Source organism: Danio rerio, chromosome 15 (assembly GCF_049306965.1).
Source record: "Danio rerio strain Tuebingen ecotype United States chromosome 15, GRCz12tu, whole genome shotgun sequence".
Taxonomy (NCBI): Eukaryota; Metazoa; Chordata; class Actinopteri; order Cypriniformes; family Danionidae; genus Danio; species Danio rerio.
Window position 1 is genome coordinate 45,880,903 of NC_133190.1, and position 12,350 is coordinate 45,893,252.

The 12,350-nt window shown below is 31.9% G+C and overlaps 2 protein-coding genes across 7 annotated transcripts in view; one reads left to right on the forward strand and one right to left on the reverse strand.

Annotated features, from left to right (window-relative positions):
• Positions 1-12,350, reverse strand: part of ap1s3a (adaptor related protein complex 1 subunit sigma 3a) — a 24,883-nt gene that overhangs the window by 8,856 nt on the left and 3,677 nt on the right. Inside the window, exon 1 of one of the 4 annotated variants that reach the window (XM_021481407.3) lies at positions 4,080-4,147. The exons of 2 other annotated variants lie outside the window; for them this stretch is intronic. In XM_021481407.3, coding sequence (XP_021337082.2) covers positions 4,080-4,082 — 3 coding nt within the window. In that variant the 5' untranslated portion in view covers positions 4,083-4,147. 4 annotated transcript variants of the gene reach the window in all.
• dhrs12la (dehydrogenase/reductase 12-like a) overlaps positions 3,928-12,350 on the forward strand; it is a 25,041-nt gene continuing 16,618 nt past the window's right edge. The window contains exons 1-2 of one of the 3 annotated variants that reach the window (XM_073923244.1): positions 3,928-4,389; positions 5,944-6,136. In XM_073923244.1, coding sequence (XP_073779345.1) covers positions 4,359-4,389; positions 5,944-6,136 — 224 coding nt within the window. In that variant the 5' untranslated portion in view covers positions 3,928-4,358. 3 annotated transcript variants of the gene reach the window in all.

Consider the following 12,350-nt stretch of genomic DNA (forward strand, 5'->3'; position numbering starts at 1 on the left):
CCTTTAGGGTGGGACGATTAGTATTTTAGAGCAGGGCTGTCATTAACTTTAGGGGAGGACTATCAGTAATTTAGGGTGGGGCAATTGGTTATTTAGGGCGGCGCTATCAATACTTAGGGTGGGGCTATTATTTATTTAGGACGGGGCTATTATTACTTTAGGGCAAGGGTATCAGTAATTTAAGGTGGGGCTATTGGTTATTTAGGGTGGAGCTATTATTACTAAGGGTGAGGCTATAAGTTATTTAGGGAGGGGCTATTAGTTCTTTAGGGCAGGATTATTAGTCATTTAGGGCAGGGCTATGAGCCCTTTAGGGTGGGGCGATTAGTTCTTAGGGGCGGGGCTGTGATTACTTTAGGGCAGGACTAAGTCATTTAGAGTGGGGCTATTAGTTCTTTAGGGTGGGACTGTTGGTTATTTAGGTTGGGGCTATCAATACTTTAGGGTGTGGCTATTATTCCTTTAGAGCAGGGTTCTCTTTACTTTAGGGTGTGGCTATCATTACTATAGGGTGTGGCTATCATTCCTTTAGAGCGGGGCTATCATTGCTTTAGGGTGTGGCTATCAATCCTTTAGGGCGGGGCTATCATTACTTTAGGGTGTGGCTATCATTACTTTAGAGCGAGGTTATCATTACTTTAGGGTGTGGCTATCATTACTATAGGGTGTGGCTATCATTCCTTTAGAGCGGGGTTATCATTACTTTAGGGTGTGGTTTTCAATCCTTCAGGGCGGGGCTGTCACTACTTTAGGGTGTGGCTACAAGTCCTTTAGGGTGTGGCTATCATTCCTTTAGAGCGGGGTTATCAGTCATTAAGGGTGGGGCAATTAGTTCTTTAGGGCAGGGCTATCTTTACTTTAGGGTGGGGCTCTCAGTCTTTTAGGGCTGTATATGATTATGAATTACTTAATTTTAAGAAAATACTGTGAACTGTGTATATTTTACCTTTAATGGGGTCTACAAATGGAAGTAGCCATAATTTATATTCAGACTGTCAGGCACTCCTCACAATGTGTGCTGAGTAAAGCACTGACTTGAATATAGCCATTAATTTAACACAAACACAAACGTACGCACATGCATGGGACTACATGCTTGTCGTGTGCAGAATGTCAAACTAAAATAGGACTAGTTAAAGTATAACTAGAAGTAATATGAGTCAAATGTGTTCTGACACACACACACTTGCTCTACATGTACACACTCTCTCACACTGAAGGTCAGACAAACAATATAAAAAATCTGAAGTTTTACTATATAAATATAAATATATACATATATATGTATAAATATAAATATATATATAAATATATATATATATATATATATATATATATATATATATATATATATTTACATATACATATACATACATACATATATATATATATATATATACACACACACACAAACAAATATATATATATATATATATATATATATATATATATATATATATATATATATATATATATATATATATATATAAATATATACACACACAAACAAATATATCTATATATATATATATATATATATATACACACAAACAAATATATCTATATATATCTAGATATATATATATACACACACATACACATACACATAATATCTCCCTCTCACACATATAGCAGCTCTAGAAACACATTGATTTGGCCGTGAGTATCAGACTCTCACCGAGACCCCAGTGGGAATCTGTGTTTGACATTTTAAGGTTGTTGCCAAGAGCCTGAATCCTTGTTAACAGACAATGCACAGATACACACATTAGCCTTAATTGAGCACTGTAGGCTACTGCTAATAAACCAATTCCTTATTGACTGAGTCATATTAATAATACCCCTGAATTATTACCCCTATTTTATTTTTTTCTCCAATTTTTGTTTAACAGAGAGCAGATTTTTTTTCAACACATTTCTAAACATAATAGTTTTATTAACTCATTTCTTATAACTGATTTATTTTCTCTTTGTCAAGATGACAGTAAATAATATTTGACTAGATATTTTTCAAGACACTTCTATTCAGCTTAAAGTGACATTTAAAGGCGTAACTAGGTTAATTAGGGTAACTTTTTGTATAACAATGCTTTAGACTATCGAAAAAAATATATTGTTTTAAGGAGCTAATAATTTTGACCCTAAAATTGTGCTTATAAAATTAAAAACTGCTTTTATTCTAGCCGAAATAAAACAAAAAGACTTTCTCCAAAAGAAAAAATATTATCAGACATACTGTGAAAATTTCTTTGCTCGGTTAAACATAATTTGGGAAAAATATAATAAAGAAAAAAATTCAAAGGAGGGCGAATAATTCTGACTTTAACTGTATATGTGTGCGTGTGTAAGTGTGTATAGTAGCTGTAAAACATATAAAATGTTGTGATATAGAACTGCACTACTCTCAAGAACTGCTTCAGATGTGTGTTTATGTTAAAAATAATACAATTAATTGGAATTAAACATTTAACCGCAACATAGAATAAATGTAGTTATATTATGGGGCAACTTGTATATGCATTGCTTTTTTAATAATTCAAAAGCCTATCAATAACTCCTTATATATTGATATATAAAATAGACCCATCACACTCTTTAAATTTTCTATTTTCAATGTATTTTATATTAGTTATTTCAGGACATCAACTAGTTAAAGTATTGGCAACTAACAAAAGTGATTATATTATATTATATTATATTATATTATATTTTTGTATGCAGAAGTATATTTAAGATAGTATATAATAAAGTATTTGCAACAGCAGCTGCTTTTTAAAATATTTAATAATATTAACATTTTATCCATCAGATTCTTGGTTCACACATTAAAAATGACATGTAGTTGATTTTCTATACAGTGCTCAGCATAATCGAGTACACCCCATTTTGAAAATGAATATTTTTTTCCATTTCTTAGTGAATATAGGCTATGTATTTTGGTGCATTTAAACAAAACATATTTATTAAACAGATATGTTTATTAAAATAATAATTCAGTCACCAAACATATTCAGAAATTGAAAGATAATGGAATTAAATTCAATAATAAATTAAATATTGCAAAAATAAATAACAACCTACAAAATTTCAACTAAATGTTTTTTGCTTCTCTTGTTAAATTTGCATTTAATATTTTTCTATAACATGGACATTTGGGAGTACTCATTTTTGGACTGTTATTGTAAGTTATTTTGTTAGATAATCTCCAGATTTGGCTTCAGTATGGACTAATCTAATGAATATGCACAAATATAATATTGTATAGCTTCCTACTAAAATTTTTGTTTAAAAGATAGATTTGTGAGGGGTGTACTTAAATAGGCTGAGCACTTTATACATATTAAAATTATGCTATATATATTTATATATATATATATATATATATATATATATATATATATATATATATATATATATATATATATATATATATATATATATATATATATATATATATATACTATAACCCAAATTCTGGATGCCGAAAATCTAAAAGTACAATCAATGCAAAAGTCATGGGTTCAATTCTCAATTACTGATTAAATACATACATTACAATGTTGTGAATCTTTTTTAAATGCATACTATGAATTTTATATACAATAACTAATCAATTTAAAAATACAGTATGGATCATTTTACCTTGAATAACGTAAAAAGGAAAGTGACTCTAATTTGTATACTGGCTGTCAGACACTTCTCAATATGTGAAGAGCGATGCAAACACAAATCTGCAAACTGATCTTCACCAATAAAGAGATAAAAGCACCTTTGTCTTTCTGATACAAAAGGAAACACAAACGGCCCTCTTATCTGCCAAACAACAGTGTGTGTGTGTGTGTGTGTGTGTGTGTGTGTGTGTGTGTGTGTGTGTGTGTGTGTGTGCAGTAAAACCCAACAAAAGGTCACATATAAGGACAGATATCCACACAAACAGCTCCACGGAAAGGAAAACACAAGTACAAAGCTCCATCTAAGCCGTCTGACAGTCTTATTTCAACAGTTCAGAAATGTGTGTGACGTTAACATTAAAGCAAGATAATAAACAATCATCAACATTTGCTCATTTGTGACCTCACCATCCTGAGACTTGCAGAAATCCTACAGGAGTCTTCGCGGATTCATGTCTAACTGAAGGGCGCGTCTCAGCAGTGCTCCGGCTGGTGCACAGGTGTGGACCAATCACAGGCGCGCGCATGCGAAAGGGGCGGGGCCAAGATATGCGCGTGTCCGTATAATCTTCGCACCTGTTAGGTAAACCTAGTCAGATGTAGCCTCCCGATCCCTGAAGCTCTGCGTTGGCTGTGGAAATTCAGAATTCATCCAAAACAAGCGAATATGGCTGGCTATGATTGGCAATGCATATTCGGTGGTGTACTAAAAAAATAGGTAAATAATAAACTGGTCAGGTGTGCAGGGAGGATGACGTCATCCTTTCCACTACAGTCGGTCCTCCTGAGATGCTTTAAAGTACGCTTTGACCATTAACAGTTAGTCATCTGGTATCCTCCTGTGGTCCTCCAGACACACAATAGCATTAGCCTACAAGACTTCATCTTGCTTTTAACGTAACATGTTGTTTAGCTTTCCAAAAACAGTTATGCTTTGTGTTGCAGACAACAAATTATGTATATTCTGTCATCAAATTATTATAATAAATTATCATATTGTTATGTTATGAAATCTCAAACACTAAATGTAAGCGCAAATAATTTAACCGTTTGTTATTGTTGCGTTTTTTAGCATAAGCTATCGGCTACTTTGAAATAGGCTAGTCATTCACAGCTCACTCAGAGACTATTTTAAATGTATCATACATCTTGTGCTGTCTTTTTTTGCCTTATTATACGCCTCTTATTACAATATTTATGGCTAGTAAAGCATAGTGTTAAAATATTGTTTGCACCTATTTCATAGCGTAAATTCGCGGTCATTTGTACGTTCGAAACTTCCGGTGACAATTGCGTCCAGTAGCCTGCAATGATAAATTCGTGTGGTTCGAAAGACCCACCCCCAACTAAGAAAGTCCAAAATTTGGCCCCTATATGAGCTCATTTGTCCCATTTTTGACAATATGCCATCATAAATTGTGAAAATAAAGGATAAAAGAAGACTTTAAGATAAATATACTTTTTAATGATTATTAAAATGGACAAATTATTCTGACTGGAAATGAGCTGGCTAGTTTGTTATTTGCTTTTAGGCTACAGTTTTTAGTTTAAAACAAGTTTTAACAGATCCCTATGTTTTCTAAATGATGGATGATAATAAATTAGCATTTTAAATTTCATATTTCTTTGTTTAAACATTTTCATTTAAAATTGTAATCGCATTTATAAAACTGTAATAACGTAATGCACATTTGTAAATAAACATTTTTTTGTAAACGTAAAATAGTACGGTAAGCATTTGAGAAAAAAATGTAGCAAGTACTTTTTTTTGCATCAAACAGTGTGGTAATGATAACCATCCGGCAGGATCTGAACCTTATAATTAAGTAGTAAAAAATGAGCCTAATGACTGCGAAAAGGTCCACTTTTTGAGAAAAAAGAAGAACCACTCATTTTAATAGGCTGGCTATACGGGCATGTGATTGGCTATATAATAGTTATTTCTGTGTGGTTTTTTTTTAATCTATTATTAAACAGTATGTTAATACTGCACATTTTTATTAACAGTTTGTTTCTGCTTGTTTTGACCAAAACGTTCATTTATGTTCATCAACAAATCTAAATCATTGATTAAAAAAGGTGATATGTTCCTGAGTTTCAATAGTAGGCCTTTATATAATAGAGTGCATTAATTTACATAAAGAATAAATAAATCAGTAATTTTGATCGCCACTGAACACCAGATGGTTAAATAGAGGAGATTATACACACACAAACTTTCCTACTTGGCATGTGAAAGTCGGAGATGTGTAATATCGTTTATTACCGGTAGAGGGCAGGCACCGAGGAGCTCCGGTGGCGTGGCTCTGCCGCTCTGCGTGGACTCATGTGACCCCGGTGCCCGTTAAAAGTACCGGCGAGGTGCCACGAGCTCAGCGGGCAACCGGAGCGGCAGCGCGGGGGAGAATCATGTCTCTGTACCGGAACTCAGCATGGTTCCTCAAAGGACTCACCGAATTCACCAAGTAAGAGCTGCACTTATTCACAAATCACCTTATAACAACACTAACAAATATTATTACACTTTATTAATGCACATTCAGGTGTTCATGTGTCTGATCAAATGCTTTTATGCAGTATACAACTTTTTAAATGGTGTTAATTATTCTGTCTATCTTGTCACACCAAGTTTTTTAATATGATATAATGTAATATATATTAATTCTTTCATTTTCTTTTTTGGCTTAGTCCCTTTATTAATCTGGGGTCGCCACAGTGGAATGAACCGCAATAATAAAAAATAATATAATATAATATAATATAATATAATATAACATAATATAATATAACATAATATAATATAATATAATATAATATAATATAATATAATATAATATAATATAACATAATATAATATAACATAATATAATATAATATAATATAATATAATATAATATAATATAATATAATATAAAATACTATAATATAATATAACATAATATAATATAACATAATATAATATAATATAAAATACTATAATATAATATAACATAATATAACATAATATAATATAATATAATATAACATAATATAATATAACATAATATAATATAATATAATATAACATAATATAATATAACATAATATAATATAACATAATATAATATAATATAACATAATATAACATAATATAATATAACATAATATAATATATGGAAATTTTATTATAAATTCTGTAGTTTGTGTGGGATTATTGTGTGTAATTGGGCTGAAAAACAAATCAAATCTAAGGTCAGAACTGTTTTTAATTCATCTAAATATGTTTTATATATTTATCAAATTTGTCTGAAGGCCTGTAGTTAAGAAAACCTAATGTTTGTAACCCAAAGCTGGGTCAAAAATGGACAAATCCAAAGTTGGGTCAAACTTATTTTTCAACTAAATTGAAATTACTTTTTTTTTTATCCCAATTGTCTTTGTCCATTTTTGACCCAAAAACGTTGCAACAACCCAGATTTTTGTTGTTGTTGTTGAGTGAATTAAGTAAATGGTTTAATGGGCTCTCTGTCGCAAGAGTTATTAAATATTATTAAATTTATTTTGACTTTAAAACAAAATCATATTAATTATTTGTCATCAAAACTCTACATTAAAATGCTGCATATTTAAATTACAGTGGCAGTAAATTCAGGGTGTCTGCAAGGTCTTAAAAAAGTATTAAAAGTTGATAAATCAAGAGAAATTTAAGGCCCTTAAAAAGTATTAAAAAGTCTCCAATGCTATTTTGCAAGGTATTTCATTTTATTTCATTTTTGATAATGCAACGTATAGTTTGTGCTAAAGTTTGCCTGAATTAAATCTGTGAATATCAGGATGCTGTGTAGTTTATGAAATCAATGAAATCCTACTAGATTTGACATCATGCTACTTTATTAAGGATAAACCATTATTCCTGCAGTTCTATAGACACCAACCTGCTGAATTAGCTACATTTTATAGTTTTTTATTCAGTGAATAATGTTATAGTTTTGGATTAGTTTCTTACATTAATATATAGTAAATATGCTGTAGGTTAAAATCTCACCAGTGTTTTCAGTTGGAACCTAATGTGGTTTTAAGTTCCTACAATGTTGGAAAGAGTCTTAAAAAGGTATTAAATTTCACTCTCTGATTGCTGTACAGACTCTGAAATTACAGTAAGAGTCAAAGATGCACTGTAAAAAATTAAGCGTTATTTTACAGGCAATTGTCTGTAGTTTTTTTTTTTTTTTTACGAAATTTTCCAGTTTGTGGAAACCTGTTGTTTTACAGATATGTTCTGTATTTAAAAAATAATTTATTGTTTACATTGTTTACCTGTAAACAATAAATTTACAGTTATTGCTTGTAATGTGGTATTACGTTATTTTTCTGGTTTTTAAAGGAAATTGTATGCATTTTCCGAGAGTAACACGTAATTTTATGTTAATATTTACAGATTATTCCAGCAAAAATAGGGGGAAAAATTCAGTCAAATTGTTTTTAGTGAAGATAGTATGAAGATTAACAAAGCCAAATAACAGCCTATTGTTTGTAGGCTGCATATAATGCACTGTAAATATGAAATGTTTATTTTACTACTCTAACAATGTTGCCATGCGAACTGTGACAGCTAGAAAACTACACGAGCTACTTTAACGAACTACAACTCCCAGCATGCACCTCGCACACCCCAGTTCCTAATTCCAACTGATTACACACACAATCAGAAGATTATGGACTGATTTCAAGGACTTTAAACTCAGCACACACAGTCACACCGTTTCTGAGTCTTAAACTGTTTAGTGAGCATTACGACACGGTTTCCCTTAACTTTGCCATGTTTGACTCCTTTACTTTGTTATTTTGTTTGCCGCCTTTACGTTTGGGCTTATCTGTGCACCTGTTTTGTTCTGTTTTAACCTTTAATTGCGAGATGATTCTGTTAATAAGCTGCTATTGAATCCTCAACTTTGTTGTGCAGGCGTCCTCACATGACACTAACCTTGTTTTTGTTGTTAAACGATGAGCAAGTGTGTTATTTGTAAAAAAAAAAAAAAAAAAATACAAAATTAGATTGATAACAGTTTTGTATTTTCTCAAGAAAATTATTTTGGAGTTTAACCTGCACATCCTTAAAATATTAATTAAACTATATCAGTTTATAATTATATTTACAGTGTTTTATGACAACAGCAATTATTTGTACTCAAGCTTTTTTCAATGATTCTTTAAAAGCTTTTTTCTTTTCCAGTTTTAAAGGTATGTTAAAAGTGGGAAATTTTTATAGAATATTTAGAGATTTCATGCATAAATGAATCTTTATAATTGCATTAATTACCTGCATAATTAATTATCTTTATAATCACATGAATTAATCTGTATAATTACAGTAATAACCTGAATAATTGCAGTAATAACAAATCACAAATAATATCTGTATAATTACATTAATAAATTATATACTTTCCCAGAGATGGGTTGTGGCTGGAAGGGCATCCGCTGCGTAAAAACGTGCTGGATAAGTTGGTGGTTCATTCCGCTGTGGCGACCTCGAATTAATAAAGGGACTACGCCGACAAGAAAATGGATGAATTATATATTCACAGTAATAATCTGTAAAATGGCAGTAATAACCTGTACAATTACAGTTAAAATCTGTAAAGTGACAGTAATAACTTGTAAATATGGAAGAAATTACTGTTTTTTTTTTGTTTTTTTTATACAAATTATCTACATTTTTTATTCTGCGTATTTTTACAATAATTTTCTGCCGCCCCTGCAGCCATAAAATTTAATTTTTTTCTGCAGGTTTTTTTTTTAACAGTGTGATTGCCAGTGATGCAAAAATAGTTCAAAGGTTACTTCTGAATGTGTCTAATAGCTCCAGATTATGAAATAAAAATCTAAAAATGATTGAGGCCTCAAAAATATTAAGTTAAATCAATGTAACTTTACTAGTAAAAACTGATTTCAAGTGTATAGAAACCTGATTAACTTCACTTTTTTTATTAAAACAAGTTATAGTGGCGTTAAAAAATGTATGTTGTCATGTAATCATCCTTTAGTTACAGTTTAGTACACACTTACACTGTAAAGCCTTATTTTAACACATTCTGTGCGCTTAGCCCAAAACACTAATGCTTTTCATTTTCCACGAAATCCAATATGATGTGCAGTGATCTCAGTGGGCTGTGCATCTCCTAACGCATTGTCACCCGGCTCGACCTCTCACATCCCATAATGGGACACACACATCAGCCTTAACAGTGCAGGCATTTAGCGAGAAAAGCTTGTTTTTCCCCCCGTCACCTCCTCGCTCCTCTTCATCCCTCCGCCTGGCCTGGCACGCCTGGACAAAGCCAGCCTTTGAGAGCTGCTCGAGGGCACGAGCGCTGCTGATACCAGGAGCGGTCTATCAGAGGACGCACTGATACACACTCACTGATGCACACACGCACATTATCTAAGCGGTGACGCAAGGCCACTCATTAGGACAGACCTTCATTACTGCTATCAGGATATTATTAAGTTGAGCTTACATTTTTTATCATACAGAAATCAGCACAAAAGCATCGAAAAAGTGCATAGAGCATCCTTAGGATTATGGGAAGGTTAACTTAAAATTACACTTACAAAAAAGGAACATGGTTTTATTAGTAAATAAGTATGCTGGTTTATTTTTTTAAATTGAGTTTATTACCCAATTTTAAACCAACGGTTGGGTTTGTCTACTCTAAAAAAATGCAGGGTTGCAAATAATTAATTTATTTATTTATCGATTAAGTTAACACATTTAAGGTGATTGAATGTAAAACCATTAGTAATAATAGTCCCTAAAAAATCTCAAAAAATTTTCAGCGCATTACTGTAGTTTCAGAAAAAGTACTGTACTTTGAACAAGCATAAAAATAATTTTAAGTGCATTTTACCTAAATTTGGGTTAAAACAACCCAGCATTTTTTTATTGTCGGAATTCAAGGAAGGTCCGGATAAACTGGCGGCAAATATACAGTTGAAGTCAAAATTATTAGCCCCCCTGAATTATTTTTTTCCCCAATTTCTGTTTGACGGAGAGAATATTTCTCCAACACATTTCTAAACATAATAGTCTTAATAACTCATTTCTAATAACTGATTTTATAGGGTAATTAGGTTAACTAGGCAGGTAAGGGGATTAAGACAAGTTATTGTATAATGATGGTTTGTTCTGTAGATTATCGGAGAAAATATAGCTTAAAGGGGCTAAAAACTTTGTCCTTAAAATGGTATTTAAAAAATTAAAAACTGCTTTTATTTCAGCCGAAATAAAACAAATAAGACTTTCTTCAGAAGAAAAAATATTATCAGACATACTGTGAAAATTTCCTTGCTTTGATAAACATCATTTGGGAAATATTTAAAAAATCTATGTAGTTTTGTGTAGTAGAAGAAGCCACTGTGGTCTTTTTTCTTCTCTAATAAATGGGCTGTGCCTCAGTAGACAAAATACAATGAATTCAATGTGACTTTAGCATGCATGAGACATTATTTGAGGGATGAGAGATGCTCAAGACAGCTTTGGAGGTAATAAAAATCTAATAATATAATCTAATAATCAAATAATAATAATACTGAAGCACTGTCGCCTCACAGCAAGAATGTCATTGGTTCGAGCCTCGGCTGGGCTAGAGTGCATTTCTGTATGGAGTTTGCATGTTCTCCACCGTGTTGGCGTGGGTTTCAGGCCCGTGGCCAGCCTGGTCAAAGGGGCGGTTCTTTTTTCTCAAAAAGTGGACCTTATTGGAGTTACACACGTCATTTTATATTTAATTATGAGACTTAAACACATTTAAGCACTATTTTTTATCTGGATTAGCTTGTCGGATGGTCATCATAAACACACTTTTTGATGTACCAAAAAATTTCCTAAAGATTTATAATAAAGAAATATTTATTTTTAAAATACAAATTTATCACATCATATTAAAAAGATATCCCATTTTAAATAAAAAAGCCTAGTCAATTATTAGGCAAATTATAAATAACAAACTGGCCAGCACATTCAGCTTTACTCAGTCAGAATTTCACCATTTAAAATAAAATTCATTATTAATTACATTTGAAAATTCATGCAAAACAACAATAGCCAAAATAATATTCAAATTAATTTACATATGATCCGCTTTTGGTGCTTCACACCTTTTTATTGGTTATTTTTTAGTTTCATGAATAAGGTTCAAGATTTAGAAAATAAAGTTACTTGTAAACTGTTTTCTCTATTTTAAAAACCATATAGTAGTAAAAGATGACGTCACTTACATCATATTGTGTGTTTTCTTGCACAGCTGGATGTTGGAATAATTGTTTGCATTGGTCAAAACTGGTTAGCTGAAGTCATGACAAGCCAACACAGAATTCGGCTTGGTCTCAAAGCCTTTTCGATGGGTTATTATCCCTTATTGCAATGACATAGCAGGCAAAATAGGACAAATGAGCTCATGTATGAGACAAATTCTGCACCTTTGTCAGTGAGGGGTCTTTTGAACCACCCGAACCCCCCTGGCTATGGGCCTGTGTTTCCTCCGGGTGCTCCGATAGTTTCCCCTACAGTCCAAACACATGCGCTATAGATAAATTGAAGGAACTAAATTTGGCGTAGTTTATGGGTCTGAATGAGTGTGTATGGATGTTACCCAGTACTGGCTTGCAGCTAGAAGAGCATCCACTGTGTAAAAAAGA